The sequence below is a fragment of the Paracoccidioides brasiliensis genome (assembly GCF_000150735.1).
Source record: "Paracoccidioides brasiliensis Pb18 unplaced genomic scaffold supercont2.9, whole genome shotgun sequence".
Classification (NCBI taxonomy): Eukaryota; Fungi; Ascomycota; class Eurotiomycetes; order Onygenales; family Ajellomycetaceae; genus Paracoccidioides; species Paracoccidioides brasiliensis.
In genome coordinates this window covers 731272-748267 of record NW_011371366.1, presented here as the reverse complement: position 1 = coordinate 748267, position 16996 = coordinate 731272, and the positions used below count along the sequence as shown (strand labels likewise).

The following is a 16996-nucleotide window of genomic DNA, read 5'->3' as shown; positions in this document are numbered from 1 at the left end:
ATCCAGTACATTGCAGATTACAGCCGCCGTACGCATATTCCGTAATTATACATACATGCGCAACGGAGGGCTCTGATAACTTACAACCACCCACACTAAGCTGTGTCGTGCACCAAGAATGTCATCTATTTATATACCTCCACACCTCCACAGAGGGGAAAGGGGAAAGGGGGAGGTGTGGGGAAACAAAAGAACAGACAAACCATACTTCGTACGGGGTAGTTAGTTAAACTACGGAGTACCATCTGAAAAATTATGTTACTTGTTACCTTCCAACCACCAACCACCAACCAGCAACCAGCAACCAGCAGCCTACAGCCTACAGCTCCCGCCACAGCCACCCCTCAATAGTCAGTGGTGGTAGGGATGTCTCACGGGTGACGCTCGCTCACCATATCTCTGTAATTTTCCTGTTGCGATTGGGCGGAGAAGGCAAAAATGAAAGGGAAGTATGCCGTGGGTGGAGGTTGAGCGATTGCAGGTTCAAGCTGATGAAATGATTCGGATTTGTGATATGAGGATCCGTGGATGGGCCTCGGATGTTTGGATGGTTGGATCACTACTGCTATAAATATATATGCCATCACTTGACATATCACTGTTTTCAGGGTTGACCCCTATTTATGAACAACAGAATATGGATTTTAACTACCCTACCCTAGACAGACAGCGATATCACGTTTACATCTCCAGCCTCGCTCCCGTCGACGAACAGAACTAGTTACCCGATTTCCAAGCGGCTGTTTTAAAACCACCTTGATGCACTTAAACTACTCTGTATCCAGAAATCTAAATAACCGTATCAGCATGCACTGGAACCCACCCCGCATAAAGGAAACAGTCAACCAATTTCTTTGTTGCTCCTCCACCCTGTCTGGTGAATAGATATATATACCCTCCCGGCAAAAGTTACTCCCCTCTCCCCTTGCGTAGCTGTTTGCTGTGGCGCCCTACCTGCATTGGACACATACAACATATTTACAGCATGACACCACACACGCAACAAACGCAATGGGGCCACTGATCAATCACCGTGGAACAGCTTGCAGCGCTGTGGAGCAGCTTGTGGACCCGTCACTTGATTGCAAGGTTTTACTTTCCTTGACATTGCTGGGAGGAATGCCAGTTCTCTATGTAGTTATCTAATAAGACAAATAGAAATAACTAACCATGGTGACTACCATTTATAAGCTATCTATATTCTCTGCTTTCGATCAGGCAAACGGCAGGTTGTTGTGCGATATTCTACACCATCTGTGCGGGCAGAGAGGTAAGGCGAATAATCCTCAAAGCCAGTTTAACGTGTGTTTCTCTTGTTTATCTTCTTCGTCACCGTTAATCAACAGTTCCGGTCCTGTCCCGTGGGGGAATGTTTGACATATTTTATATGGATGTCCTCGCTGTGCTAGTGGTGGATAAATGTTTGTGATCATCCCGCGGAAGCAGTCCCGCTTCTCCGTTAAGTTTCTCGTACTGTCATTCCCCCCGTCGATTATCAATCATGCCCTTGAGTTTGCCGAACATGGGGCCCGTGCCTGTCAGGGGAGGGCAAAACGCCTGTATGATCCAATGGAGATTGGTTGCTTGGCTTACTGTGGAGATGCAGTTTTGCGGGCTAGAAACTGCCGAAGCAATCACCCCACCCACATCCACATTGGAGATGGGGATAATAGGCGCTATGCATGAAATGTGTTTATAGGAGGTTGAGGGAGCAAAAAATAAATATAAATAAATAAAAATATATTATAAATAAATAAAAATTAACAAAAAAAAAAAAAAAAAAGAGACAGATAATCCTTATTCACTGCGATGTTACGTTCGATGTCTGCCTCCTTTATTCTGATCCCTGTAAACAAGCTGAGGGTCTTAACTTCCCTGCAAGCTGTAGGTATGTGCTGAGCTGAAAATACTGGCTATATATACGTTGACAGACAGTCCCATTAACGGAGCTTTAAAACCACTCGTAAATGCATATATAAGATCTGTGTCAATTCCATTGAATCCAATGCCATCCAATCTAAATACTTCAATGATCTTAGCCATCCAAACTCCCATTAAAAAATGACCACCACCACCACCCCCAACCCCTTCACCCCGCCCCTAAAGGACCTCACAACTGAAAACATAACCACAAATGCAAACCTCATAAACTCCCAATGCCCCTCCCACCGCCTCCGCTACATCTTCTCCCGCCTCGTAATCCACCTACACGACTTCGCCCGCGAAACCCGCCTATCAACTGCAGAATGGTCCGCGGGCCTCCAATTCCTCATCGACGTGGGTAAAACTTGCACGACCCAGCGCAACGAATTCATCCTCTTGTCAGACATACTGGCCCTATCGGCGCTGGTTGACGCGATTGATCATCCCAAGCCACCAGGCGCCACGGAAGGCTCTGTGCTGGGCCCATTCCACACACATGACGCCCCGCAGGTGGAGAATGGGGGTTTACTCTCGAATGACCCGGATGGTGAGTTGATGCTGGTCACTTGTACTGTGAAGGATGGGGCAGGGAATGCGCTGGAGGGCGTTAGTGTGGATATTTGGGAGACAGATAGCAGCGGGCATTATGACGTGCAGTATGCGGAAGGGCAGAGACGAGGCGGGGCAGCAACGGATGGGAGGGGGGTTATGTATTCGGATAAGGCAGGGAGGTTCTGGTTCAAGGCCATTAAACCGGTGTCGTATCCAGTTCCGCACGATGGGCCTGTTGGCAAGTTGTTGGGGGTGTTGAAGAGGCATTCGTATCGGCCGGCGCATATGCATTTCATGTTCAAGAAGGAGGGCTGGGATGATTTGATAACGTATGTTTGTCTGTTCACATTTACCCCCTGGAATGGGGTGGATTGCACGTTTGCAATGTTGATTCGCCTTCCCACTCATTTGCTCACTCATTTTTCTTTCCAAAACCTAACCTGTTTGATGGATGTATCTGTTAACCAGAGATAGAGCCATCTACCTCCGCGGGGACCCTTACGAGTCCTCCGACGCCGTCTTCGGCGTCAAATCCTCTCTCATCGTCGACCTACACCCACTTACGGATCCAGATGTGGCGAAGAAATATGATGTTCCACTGGGCACGCCTGTGCTGCAGTATGACTTTGTCCTGGTATCAGAAGCTGAAGCGAGTGCGCTGCGGGAGAGGAACTCTAAGGAGGCATTGGAAAAGTTAGGGTGGAATGTTAGATTGTTAGATGGGTTGCCTGTCCTTGATGTTGATTGAAGGTGATTGTTCTTTTTTCGGTGGTTTGATTTTAGGAGGCCTATGTTTTGTTCCAGTAATACATGGTGTAAGGCAGATACCGGGTTAATTTCCGGTTTATTTATTTATAATGTTACGTACATTACCACCAGAACGAAATAAAATGTGATATGAATATGAGGAAATACGTAAAGGAGCATCAAGAAACGAAGTATACTTATATAAAACCATTTCATGCATATACGTACAGCACATAACCTTTGAGGGGTAAACTCTCACAACAACCATCATCGTAAACTTCCTTCCCCTTCAACTATAATACGACCAAGTTGATCTACACCCCCATCTGCATCTCCATCCTCACTTCCTTCGACTTCCTCCTCCTGCTCCGCCCTCGCCTTCAGCCCCCTAACGCCCGTCTCGTCCTCCACCCACCCCCCAATTTCTTCTATCTTCTCTCCATACCCCGCATCAACCCTCAAGTACAGCCCCGCACTCAGCGCTCGTTGAACCTTCGCCTCGCGCGCCCCGTTCACAACACCCCGCAACACCCTCACCAGATACTCACTCAGGATATCCACACTCCACTCATCCGGAACAAGCCGGAGGACATCAGCGATATCGTACACAGACGCGAAGCGAGAGAGCAAGTCACTCGTGCGCTCAATGCGTACAGACGGGTCTTCGATTTGGAGAAATTCAGAAAGCAGGTGGGTAAAGAGTTCTGGTTGCGGTAATACGGCTTCATTCGTGGCGGTTGTTGTCATTGTCGTCGACGTGGATGGGCCACCATATACACAATAGCGGATCGCAGTGTCATAGTCGCTGAGGCCGTGTATGAGGAGGCTAAGGGCTTCGCGATGCCGGCCCTGGCGGCCGTCGAGGATTATGCTTTCGGAGACCAGTTCATTCTTGAATGGCTCTATGCGCGCGAGGACGGTGGAGATGGAATAAGAGAGGTTTGTTGGGGGTTGGGTGGAGGTGAATTGGGTAGTTGAGCCGCCTCCCAGTAGTTGGAGAAGTCGCAGGCGGGACTGCCACCATGGCTCCGGGGGGTGGTTGAAAGTGATGAAGCTGAGGTAGGAGGGTTTTGGGGGTTGGAGGGCGCGGTAGGTGGAGTAGGATTCTGTCAAGGAGGTGCGAGCTTCGGGGGAGGATTCGAGGACGGAGAGAACAGTGTCAAGGTAGTAGGCTAAAAGGTCGTCCGTGTATTGGGTATGCTGTAATATAGTTAGCAGCAAAAACCAGTGAGACGAGGAAAAGGGGAGGAGGGAACATATACATGTTTGGAGAAAACAAGATGTTCCAAATATTCCTGAACAGCCCCTGGGGCACGCTTCTTGAGCAGCGCAATTACTTGGGGTGGGTTAAATTTCACTCTGCTACTATCGTCTGCGAAGACTTGAACTCCAAGCTTGGGGTTCCGTGAAGCCAGCCATGGCCCGTACTCCTCAACCAGCTGAACATCTCTGATCTTCACCAGATATTTCCGAATCTGAATGTCAGCAGCTGCCCCGGACAATTCTCCCCCTTCATCTTTCTCTCCTTCCACGATTCTCCGCCACGTCGACAGAACATGCTTGGCCATTTTCTGGCTCTGGTATAATCGACTGAGCACAAATAGTCTGTTGTAGCTTTCAAGTAACTGCACGGCTCTATCAAAATTGCCCTTCCAATTGTCAACAAGCTTGTTGAGCTCCGATCTCACAGAGGCCCCAGGGGTGACATTTCGTTCACGAATATTTTTCGCATCCAGATCAAGAAGTAAATGGAGTAATGCTGCGTCGACAGTATTAAACACATATGTCTCATCTGTTACACTCCCATATCCTCGCTTTTTCTGCCAGCCAATCAGATACCGTTTAAGCAGATGGTTTATGGTATCACCAATGGCGAATCCAGAGGGTTGATCTGTCGCTACTTCATCCGGCGAAATGAGAAATGGTGATATCACTTTAACCAGACCATTATAAACCCAGATCCCTTGTGGACCTTGAAGTACCTCATTTCTAACCAGTGGTATCAAAAGGAGCACCACTCGAGGGTCCAACTCTCCGACAACAAGGGCATCCTCTGTTGCCTTTATTGCGGATTCGTCTGGGGTTGCCATGGTTTGCGAAAGCAAGTCAACAAGGAGAAGTAGACTTGCCTTCTGCCTGACGTAACGTAAACCAAGGTATTCCGTTTCAGTTTTAGGTTCCATACCCTGAAGTCCTTGGATAAGATTTATAATTGCTTCTTTGTCAACACCCCCTTGCTCTTCATCGTTGTCTATGCGTTGCTCAGCAAGTTGAAGAGTGTTATCTAATTGAAGTACCAAAGGCTTCCGCAGGACCCTCCATATTTGGTTCCCCTCCCAAAGAATGATACTACTCTTAACTGTTGCCAGTCCGCGGGCAAATTTGGCTTCTTCCCGGTTTCTCTCAACTTCCCAATCATGACGAGCACGTGACGAAGATGGATACTTCGAACCGTCAGAGTCGGTTTCCTGACCATCGAAAAGCTCTTTTTCCTTTTGCAAATGTTCAAGGGATGCTTGAGTCCTTGGATCTGTATTCTCTGGTGGCGTTGTTGGGGTTGAAGGTGAAACATTTGTAGCCTTTAATCGAACCATACGCATCACGTCACCAATTTCAGAGAGGGAGATGCTGCTTGGGCTAACAGTATGGCGAATACCAACAGGGGCGAAAGTTAGATCGGTTGGAGGAATCTCTATTGATGTCTTGTATAGTCCACTTTCTCCCGAAACCGTATTCCATCTCTGCACCTCGATATATGTTCGGCCATCCTCCTTATCGTCAGCACCAATAACTGCCAAAACGTATCCATTCTGACTGTCATCACCTGCACTCGACTGATTTCCCTCATTATCGTCATCGACTATAATAGCTTCCGGGTATTTGGGAAATTCAAGGGTCCCTCGAACGACATCACCATCGACATTTACGAACATACCCACTCCAGCTTCTGACGGTTCAGTGCCCGTAACTAGAAGGAACTCGGAAGGGGTTGGAGACACAACGTGGGGTTTGAGCCGAGTAGGCGATGCTTTAGGAGGAGGGGGCAGTGATTTTTGGTTGTTGGAAGAAGAAGATTGCTCTGAGCCTGAACCAACCACTTCTGAAACTGGTCCTGATGTATCGGGGGATTTTCCCTCTGGGGAGTCTGGGCATCCGGGGGGTTTATTCCCCAAGGAATTCTCAGAAGCTAAAGAGCTCGATCGTTCAGGAAACTTCGGATGCGGGCTTGGTTGGGAACGTCCAATGTTATTAACTGCATATAAACTCTCACTTCTACTATGTCCCGGCGCATTTCCGTAGGAAGTAGAGAGGTTTCCTTGAACTGGAGTATCGGTTTGAGCTGGTATATCTTCCACGTGGCCAGACTCGAAACTCTCTTCCGATGATGAAATCGGAAATAGAGGAATCTTTTGGAGGTGTTCCACTTCCAGTAGAGAGTAGGAATATGAGTCTGCGACACAGGCGATAGTATCTCTTCGAACGGATACAAGACATCCTGGGAATTCAATGTTTCTTACCCTTCGGGGTTCATCGCCAATCCTAACCAGCATTATTCTATTCGAAACAGCAATCATCACCACAGGGCTAGAAGTCTCTCCATTCTCAATGGATTCATTAAGGTTTAGTCCGCCAATCCATTTACAATTGCCCACTTTTGTGCCCCCGTATGTAGGGCTGAGTTCAGGGAGCGAGTAAAAGGTGACGACACCATTGCATAATATGCAAGCTTTGTTCGTGGACGGAAGAATAAGTATCTGCTGCACCCCCGAGGGTGATTCTGGTGGTATGCCGCTCTTCGAAGGCGTGATGGGTAATCTTGATGCTAGAATGAAAGATGGTTCATTTGATTCCTCAGAGTCGGAAGGGAATGACACGAAATGAAGGATCTCGCCAGCGGAGTTTCCAACGTAAAGATTATCCTCTATTTCATGTCAGCCAACAGTGCTGTTAATAACTCCCCAAAAGAGGAAATGCTAGACATACTCCAATATTCTACACAGGTGATATAGCCATCCTCGGTCCCTTCTCCTGCCACAAGAACCGGATCTATGAGCTGTCTCAGGATGTAAGGACCGGTTTCAGAGGGAGCTACACACCGTCTTTTGCGGGGACCATCGGTATCGTCACCTGAACTCATCGTATAGCTCGAACCCAATGTCTCGACATCTCCCAGCTGACACGAGCAGCTAAAGGGTATGGTGTTGAATGTTAAAGGAGTTAGTTTTGTTTGCCTCAAAATGCGGCGTGACGGGAGGCACCCGTTAATGGAACAACGTTGATCCGGCCCAGTTGATCAACCATCTCACGGTGATATCAACAACTAACTGTCAAACTGACGACATACATTGGACATTAGTCGACCCAATCGCTGCAGAAGACTTTATGAAGATTGCATATTCAACTTGCTCATTATAGTATGCTTAAGTTATATGCCTGAAACAGCCTGAACTTTATGTTAGCCCATGGATGCCCTGATAGCATCTGAGACCGTGCGAGATGGGAGCACGTCAACCGAAAACAGTCCTTCGGGTGAACCTGCGAAATCTGAGAAGCAAGTCCGCGAGGAAAACAAGTTCCAGCAGGCTATTGCAGTATGGAGAGGTAAATTATGAAGACGATCCGCGTAATGGAATGTGACCAAATTTTACTCACTCAGAATCAAGGCGTCGACTTGGCGAACCTCATTCCGAAGCTAGATACCACGGCATCGGATATCATAGCTCATCAACGAGATTCTCTGGTGCAGCGCAAAGATCTAGCTCAGAAAACTAAAGATTTTAGGAAACTCGACGACTCAACGAAACTGGCTGAATACAAAAGCTTGTTAAAGTGTATGAGAGGATTTCCTCAGCTTACTTCCTTGTTGTCAATAGGTGCTGACCTCGAAATCCTACAGCATACCAAACGTTTATTGATCTCCTGACCAACCATGGGAAGACTTCTTCATCCGCCTTTTTACAACTATACTCTGCTCTATCAGAAGCCCCCGATCCATATCCTCTCCTCGAAGCGTCCGTAGATTCTTTGGTCCTGTCTGAAGACACGGTTCCTAAGCTAACATCCGAGAAAGAGCTTTTGCAAAAGAGCGTAAATCGTCTGACGTCTCAGTTGGAGGAATCGGAAATGAAGTTGGAGGATGAACGATCTTTCCGTCGCAAGCTCGAAGAAACTCAGGACACGAAGATTCAGGAAATCGAAGCTTCATGGGCCGCAGTGCTGGCTGAAAAGACAAGCAACTGGGAAGCCAAGGAGAAGAATTATGAGGCCAAAGCTGAGAACCACGAACGGCTACTGAGGGAAATCAAGGCAAGCTACGAGGTAAACCAAAGGTTAGACCGAGCAGACGGTGAAGACATGTCAAGAAGTGCTGCCACAGCAGCAGAACTTGAAATTGTAGCCTCAGAGCTTGAGAAGACCGGTGTGCGCCTAGCAGAGGTCGAAGCTCGGAACGAACAGCTGAGCCTAGAGCTGGCCCAAGCTGTGTCCCATTCTCAGTCAGAGCACCGATACCACACTCTAGAGGACGATCCCGCATACCTACGCTTGCAATCCGAAAACTCGTCTCTCTTGCGTAAATTGGATTCCGCTCGCTACGAGAAAGATGCTGAGAGGCATTCTTGGGAAGGAAAGCTCCGACAGGTGGAGAGGCAAAATAAGAAAGTCACTGCTGAACGAGATGAAATAAAAGCCAAATTGGATAAATGGGCAGACTATGATGATATTCGGCGAGAACTCGAAGTCATAAAGGTAACTATTGATTTGGTTTTGTTTTATATTGTATGCATGGCTAACTGAAATAGTCTATTGAGTTTTACACGGCGGATGATGATTACAGAGATGCAGTGGACGAGACAGATTTGGTTGCCCCTAATGGCTCTGAAAGATCGAAAGAGAACACCCTAGAACAGCTCTTATTGACTAGGAACAAAAAGCTCTCAAATGAATTGACAATTCTGAGAGTCTCACACCAAGACTTGCAAAACCAACTCGAAGCTCTGCGCGAGGATCTCTCCAAAACAAAAGTAGACCTCGAAAAAGCTCAGAATTTGGCTACTACCCTAGAAAATGACCTTCTCCAGATGCAGAGGGAGGCGCCAAACTTGCCGTCATCTTCCATGTCAGTTGCGGGTCCCTACGTATCCAGGTACCCACATTCCTCCCGCAGAGGCAGGGCCTCACCAACCTCCTCAATCATATCTGGTTTCGATCATGCAAATGCCTCCGCAAATACAATGGAAGCCATTAGAGCCGGAGAGGCAGTTGGCGGTGGCTCAGGAATTCTACCTATGGTCCAAGCCCAGCGAGACCGGTTCAAACAAAAGAACAGCGAACTGGAAGAAGAGCTATCAAAGACATACGCAATCGTCAAATCCCTACGTCAGGAAGTTGCCTCTCTCCAAAAGGATAACCTAAGCTTGTACGAGAAGACTCGCTACGTTTCCACCTACAATCGTGGCCGGGGAGATGACTTCTCCGCCTCATCCACCTCAGCTTACGCCAATATCCCAAACGCGACATCGGTCCATCTCTCCGCAGAATCTCCATCGGGCCTTTCCGCAGACCGCTACCAGTCCGCCTACGAAGCGCAAATATCCCCATTCGCCGCCTTCCGCGGCCGCGAATCGGCCCGTGCGTACCGGCGCATGAGCGTGCCGGAACGCATCATATTTTCCGTCACGAGGATGGTTCTTGCGAACCGGACGAGCAGGAATTTGTTTGCGGGGTACTGCGTCGCGTTGCATGTACTTTTGTTTGTCATGTTGTATATGATGAGCACGGCGGATATTGAGAGGAAGGCGGCGGGCGCTGCGTTAGGTTCGCTTGGTCAAGCTGCCGCAGCGGGGTCGGCGGGCGCCGCTGCTGGTGCTGGGAGGCGAGCTGCAGGTGGTCCTGCTGGTAGTGAATGGCGGCAGGAAACCTTCAATGGTCCTGCGCAATAGGTCGATCTATTCGATTTGGTGTCAAGATTCGAGAGTGGTTTCAATCATGTTAGTGTTGCGCTGGGTATCCCCTATAATTTTAGCTGTTTCTTGTTTTTGGCTACTTGGTTCCATCCATCACAACGTTGCTGTTTTGTTTCATGATTTTTCTTCTCCCTTGGTTCTCCCTGACTGCTTGCAGGATGTGCATGCGGCGGCCCCAGCAATTATTTTGTGTATTACATCAAATTTTTACCATCTTGATTTTACGGGTATGTTATATAACCAATCTCCTCCATTGCTTGCGCATGTATGGATATATATATTGTACTACAAACAGACCTGATTTCAACAACATAAAAACATGTTAGGTAGATCGTTTTGGTAATGATAGTGGTTAATGCGGCAACTTGTCTTTGCCTTTCCAATTTCCTTGGGACAGAGTCTCTTGGGAGCGACGGGAACCATTAAACCATGAACCATGGATCAGTGTACCAGTGTACCAGTTAGTTACTAGCAAATGTAAGGAATTGATTCGCTTCCAGAAGAAGCAATCATAGACAGTGAAATTTGTATCCTGGAAGATAGAATGACTGAATAAATATGTGACTAGTGAAAGTAATAAAACACACTCGTCCAATTGACAAGAATCAAGGCGACGCAAGGCGTCAAAAACCAAGAATAGCTCCACAAAACTCCAGCCCACTGTACAACGTGATAAGCTTGAGCAAAAGAGAATCCCGCCCCAACATCCAACAATCAGATAATGTTTCCCTTTTCTTTTCTTATTTTCTTTCCTTTCTTTTTTGCTTTGTTCTTTCCCCTTTTTTGGTTTCCTTGGAATCTTTTCTTTCCACGGAGAGACCAAAACCAGAACTCATCGAAATCCAATACGCTCCTCAACCCCCATTGAAAACCACCTATCCATAAAACCAGTACTCAGTCGCATACTGCATCTCCAAAACCTTCCCAGCCTCCACCCCCTCACAAGTAGCGGGCGCCTTCCCCCCCGCCGTGTTAACCCGATAAACAGACTTCGCCTTCCCCGTACTCTCCTTCACCGCCGTGAGCATCAGCCACTGCACCGCCCCATTCATCTGGCCTGGAATCCCCTTCATAGCACCCTTGGGCGCATCGACAGCCGCGATTTTCTCAACGGCAGCACTCCCGTCTGCCCCGAGGTCGAAGATGGGGACTCCCTGGCCGTTGAAGAAGTGGGAGCCGGCTACTTTCATGTTGTTGGGGCCAAAGGTGAAGGGTTTTGAGCGGGGATGGGGTGGGAAGATGGGCGCTGGGAGTCGGAGGGCGATGTTTGGGAGGAGGGAGAGAAGGTAGGGGTAGTTTGAGGCTATGCAGTTCACGTCGAAGAGAGTTGCGACGGCGCCGATGGCTTTTGGTTTGTCGCTTGGGGAGGAGCAGGTGTAGTTCTGTTGTGGTGGTTGGGGGGATTGGTTAGTATTTATTTTTCATTATGTGTATTTTATGTATTGTCAATTGTTTTTTGGGGATTTCTTTTTCCTGGCTTTCTTTAGCTTTGTAGATCTATTGATTTGTGATATTTTTTATTTTTTATTTTTCATTTTTTATTTTTTTTTTGATCACGTTTGACGCATTATTGTTCGGTTATCAGCCGGCGCAGGTACGGCTTATACCAAACAAGGGTCGGAAAAAGAAAAAGAAAAAGAAACCCAGTAAGAGTATCTCCATATGTCCATACAAGAGCGCATGTGCCAATTCATATCCAAAATTAAAAATAAAAAATAAAAAAAAATAAAAAAATTCCAGATATAAAAAAAAATATAGATGTTCGCAACATACCTGAGTACCCCGCCCAATAGTAACATGTAGCAATTTCTGGCCCTCTGGAACCGGCGGTAGTGGCTCATTCGTGGAGGGCAGCACAGCTTTCGAAAGGTCACATTTTGGACTTCTTGGGTCTTTGTTCTCCTTACGGGCACTGAGGATTTCTTTGAACACACCGGAATAGAACTTGGCAGTGTCTGCAGACCAGCCTGGCGGAACAGCTAGAGCGGTGGAGGCTATCGAGGCCATCGAGACCATCAGGAGGAGAAATTGCATGTTGTGTATGTGTTGTTTCTTGGTGAGGATCTAATTTTTGGCTTTCATAACATGTATCTATACATATACGTAGATATATGTAGTTGTCATAAAATATAATGGTATATAGATCCCGTATGTAAGATTTCAGGTAGATGTAGAGCGGCGATAATGGCAATGACAACCACCAATTCCGTGCTGATTTTTGAGGGGAGAACGACGAGAAAGATGGGACGCAAGGAGTATATTTGAGAAGAGATATGTAAAACGGACCAGCCTGGTGTTTAGGAAGTGAAATAAACAAGTAAATCGTGAGTATAATTTAGAAAACACGCAAGGAAGAGGATGGTAAAAAAAAAAGAAAGAAAGAAAGAAAAGATACAAAAAGGGAAACTGGAAGAAATGAACACCGAGATAGAAGCAAGATATCACAGAGAGGAAAAGAAAAACAGAATCATGAAAGGAAGTTACCATGAAAGAAAAAAAAAACACAGCAACTCTTCGAGATCGACATCCCGAATTATATACAAAGAACATGTAGACGCCAGCAGAAACACCGTCGCCTTTGACGCATTGACACAATTTGGGCCTGTTTCTTAGCGTTTCCCGCTTGCAATCGACTCCGCACCCACACTGCCCTCGCTGATTGGCCAGCTGGAGCCCCACCGCAGCGGCTCCGCGGTCTCCACACCCACGCAGCAGGTGAGAGAATTAGAGTTGGGCCAGGGGTGGGTCCTTCCTGCCACTTGCGAATTTGGTCCGCCTGGGGGGCCGGGAAGAGAAAACATGCTTCCCAAAGCGGACTAGCGTCCAGAGTGGAACCATGGAACCGTCTTATTTTAGATCCCCTGCCAGATCCCTGTTGAGATCTGGGCGTGGTTGGGTTTGAGCATCTCGCCTGTGGGGCTTGTTTATTGGTCCTGGTGCATAGACTCTTAAACGCCGGCCCCCCTTCCCCATATAGGCTGCTTCTTTGGGTGACACTCAGGAACAGGTGCGAATAATATGCTGACGGGTTACAGGGGCTGGGGCTCAGTGCCACTATAATAGTTGAGTGGCTAGGTTCTGCTGGGTGGGAGGGGGGTCCCCCATCCATATGGGAGTATCCATATCAGCACTCAATTAACACCAACTGCTCGCAGGGTGATGATATTACAATGCCTGACGATGAGAGCAGTACCCTCCAAGAGCAAGCACGTACGCGCCCGCTAAAAGGCTAGGTGGGAGAAAAGGGAAAAAGAGGATCCCAGTGGACATTCCGATGGCCAACGGAAGGATGGCATAGTCTATCCTTAGATAAGCCTCTTGCGCGCTCGGGGATGTTTATCTCGACCACTAATCCAGAAGGAAAACATCTCTCAGTTGATCCTATCTACGACGCCTCTCTCTCAAAAAGCACTACGTATTACTTCCTACAAGTATCTAGGTACTCCCTTCGAAACCACCAGCCTGCACAATCCTCTTTCCGACTTCATTATCTGAACATTATCTCGGTTACATCTCGAAACGTCTCCTCCATATCTTACCTACCCCTCACCTTATCTCCCGGCTGAGCTAGATAGACAGAACAAATCAACTTCTGGTCATCTTAGTGTTGGCTCCTGGAGTACTTTGTTTTACATTTGTGTATGTTCTAAACATACAAGTCTTCCCGTCGAAACTAATCGAAACCATCACAATGCATTCAACATAGCCAGCTTGCACAAACCTCTTTCTGACTTTAGTCCATCAATCAGTTGGTTACATCGCGAAACGCCTCCGTGATGTCTTACCCCCTCATCCCAGCCTCCTTAATTGCGATTACTGATTGTGGCGGGGAAACAGGCGATCAAAAGAAAGAAAACCCAAAAACCATTTCGTTGGAGACTAGTTATGGATACTTGTGCGCCGTGCTTCACCAGCTCGAGTCCAGCATATTAACTTATCCCCATGGGGTTGCTTGCTATACGCCAACTACGTCGTCACTTTTCCTTGTCTGAGGTGTAAGATTTCTGTAACCAATGGATTGTATAGATTCTTCGGCATTGTGAACATGTAACATCCACTCTCTATCGACTTTCTTCATCGGACTCTGTTGAATTTGGACACATCAATCAGGATGGTGGATACATGGGAGAAACTACGGTCCCTCTGCTTACTACTTCAAGTGAAACGAAATTTCCTGTGACATCAAAACTCAAAGGTAACTTGATATTTTGCACAAATGCATCTAAAATTTTGAGACCTGCAGCTCGGCTGCACAGAGTGAAACGAACCTCCTCAGGAACTATCCTAATGCTAAAATCCAACCTCACAATCTTCAACAAACACGTCTAAAATATCACTTTTTTAGAGCTTCAGCTTGGAAGTATAGTGAAACAATCCTCACGCGGTCAATTACCACGAAGCTCAAATCCATCCTGACGTGTTTTATAAAATGCATCTAAGATATCACTTTGAGCTGCTCTAGTGAAACCCTGCCACAGTTACTGTGAACAATCCCCGAACTAACGCATGACGATTACAAACTAACATCAGCTCTTGGGATATAAATCACCACTGTTTCAAATGGGACTCTGGAAAAATTAAAAAAATAAAAGAAAGAAGGGGAAAAAAAAAAAAAAAAAATCCAAGCCAGCTGATCTGTCACACCTTGGATTATCAGTGACAAAAACCTCAAACCTCAGAAATATTAAAGTCCAATTCAGGATCTAAGTAACTAAGTCTCCGCCCCATCTCACAATTATCCATCTCTACTCATCATCAACCCCAGATGTAACCTCTTCAGCACAACACCATGTCGTAAAAGAGATCGTACTCATCAAGAATTTCACAGAGTTTGGTCATCCCAGCCATAGCATAGTAAATGAATACCCTAGGATCAATCAATCCCCCGCCCATTAATTATTATTCCCGCAGACGCCTCAATTGCTAACGTCTTAGCCGGGAAACACACAAGCGGCGAGGGTTACATGTACTACCGCTCCAACTCATAAACTCATCTGTCGTTTTGTCTGTCTGACAGTGGACCTATCCTGCAAGCTCACAGAACAAACTCAACTTACCTCGTAAGCCAGCACAAGGGGAAATCGTCAAGGCCTCGCAACGGGGGATGTTTTTTAGCGTAGTCCGCGCACTTCTGATATGTATGATCATACATATGATAGTTCTCAGGAGAAATGTAACTCCTCGGATAACCCCTCTCTCCTTTTCATTTCCGCGGATCTATGGTGTAGTCAAGTTAGCACAACTACCCCGCCCCCCGGAATCGGGGGAATGGGATGGTGTATGCTAAGCATTCATGGCTAAACCACAGGGGGTTGTTGCGGGGATATTCCCCAGTGAACCCCCCTCCATAACCATCCAGCATTGAAGGATTCAGCGTCAACATTATTGTCAAGGCATGAAAATGACGACGGTGCATCTTAAATCTCAATCAAGTTCTTGTCAACAACCAGGGGAACCTGTTGTTATAGAATAATTATGTATGACTACATTCCCTGCATTGTTCAAATATTCTGCATAAGTGTTGAGACAATTTCCGATGTCTCTGTTTCCGAACGACGATGAAGTTTAATTCCCACCATGTCTAGATATCACTACGAAGGTGTTGACGAAGAGAATTGAATATCCTCTCTCGTCGGCTGTTGAAGTTCAGCGGCTGCTGCTTCCGATTTCGACATACTTACCGATAATAGACAGGAGGAAATTAACAACGAGGACTAATCATGGACTCTAAGCAATGATGAACTCGTTTGTTTGGAGGAACCAAACCATGCACGAAATGAGAACTAACCTGGGTGGGTTAGGTAAACTGCCCGTCGCGATCCCTGATTGCACGGGGGTTTTCCACCAGCCAAAGTGTGTCTGCTTTTGGCGCCCACTTTAAGGGGCTCAATATTCCCGGAATCGTTGATATCGAAGTTATCCTGCCTGCTTTTTATCTAACGTGCTCAAGAGAACCTTGATCGATGTTTATCCCATTTCCATAAGGTGTGTTTGGTGTCATGCGAACAGGCATGGGACCAAAAGGACACAAACTAGGACATCAAACCACTGTGCCAAATTGGTTACAGCCGCCAAGGCGTTCCCGGGGGTTTCGTGGTGCCAAGTTCTAGATGCCGAATATCGCATTTCGACAGCTTCCAGAAGAGGTCTGGCAGGTTTGCATTGGCCATTGACTGTGCGAGTTCTGTTCTGCTTGAGGACGCTTGATACGCCGTTGGACTAGGTCTAATGTTCTGGAATCCTCAGATTTAAAGAATATCGATCGAGTCCGTTCTTTTATTTAGATACGAATAAACTGATGTCTGTGGGGCAGTGTTAGAAATATGAGTTTTATAAACATGCGTACTATTATTTGAATCTAATCGACGATTAACTAACTTCAGCTAACTAACTAGTTAACTAGTGTAACTAGTTGTAGTTAGTTAGTGTATTACTAATGTTCATCTTTGTCAGAGACACCATATGTCGCCTTCATCATCTATGCAGCCATTATGACGATCCACCATTATAAGGACATCCTAGAATTGTTTCACACCATTTATCATTCCTCCTATATTATGCACTGTGTACATCCTATGATAACCAGCTCAATACCATTACACATAATGGCTGCGAGTTCAAAGCAACTGCCCTTTTTTGTGAGTAAGTATCATTGCCAATCTCCTACGAATCTGAATCCAAAAACTCTTTCTTTTACGCCTGGTCGATTCGTTCAAAATGAGGTTTATAAAGTCATGCATCGATACATTCACTTTAATGTCGAGCAGTTAATTGATGTTGGGGCCCAGCAGAGGAAGTTGGCATCAGAA

At 46.7% G+C, this 16996-nt stretch overlaps 4 protein-coding genes across 4 annotated transcripts; 2 read left to right on the top strand and 2 right to left on the bottom strand.

Moving 5' to 3' along the window:
- Window positions 1-2061: 2061 nt before the first annotated feature.
- PADG_06779 (uncharacterized protein) lies at window positions 2062-3223 on the top strand (the record flags this gene model as incomplete). Its single annotated transcript, XM_010763929.1, has 2 exons — window positions 2062-2804; window positions 2950-3223. The coding sequence occupies 2 exons, from the start codon at window positions 2062-2064 to the stop codon at window positions 3221-3223; spliced, it is 1017 nt and encodes a 338-aa protein (XP_010762231.1).
- Window positions 3224-3489: 266 nt separating this feature from the next.
- PADG_06778 (CORVET complex subunit VPS3) lies at window positions 3490-7360 on the bottom strand (the record flags this gene model as incomplete). Its single annotated transcript, XM_010763928.1, has 3 exons — window positions 3490-4422; window positions 4485-7144; window positions 7207-7360. 3 exons carry the CDS (start codon window positions 7358-7360, stop codon window positions 3490-3492), a joined length of 3747 nt encoding a protein of 1248 aa, XP_010762230.1.
- Window positions 7361-7685: 325 nt separating this feature from the next.
- PADG_06777 (uncharacterized protein) lies at window positions 7686-10163 on the top strand (the record flags this gene model as incomplete). The annotated part of the gene is made up of 4 exons (XM_010763927.1): window positions 7686-7824; window positions 7887-8054; window positions 8120-8970; window positions 9024-10163. The coding sequence occupies 4 exons, from the start codon at window positions 7686-7688 to the stop codon at window positions 10161-10163; spliced, it is 2298 nt and encodes a 765-aa protein (XP_010762229.1).
- Window positions 10164-11062: 899 nt separating this feature from the next.
- On the bottom strand, window positions 11063-12203 carry PADG_06776 (uncharacterized protein; the record flags this gene model as incomplete). The annotated part of the gene is made up of 2 exons (XM_010763786.1): window positions 11063-11569; window positions 11961-12203. 2 exons carry the CDS (start codon window positions 12201-12203, stop codon window positions 11063-11065), a joined length of 750 nt encoding a protein of 249 aa, XP_010762088.1.
- Between the last annotated feature and the right edge of the window lie 4793 nt (window positions 12204-16996).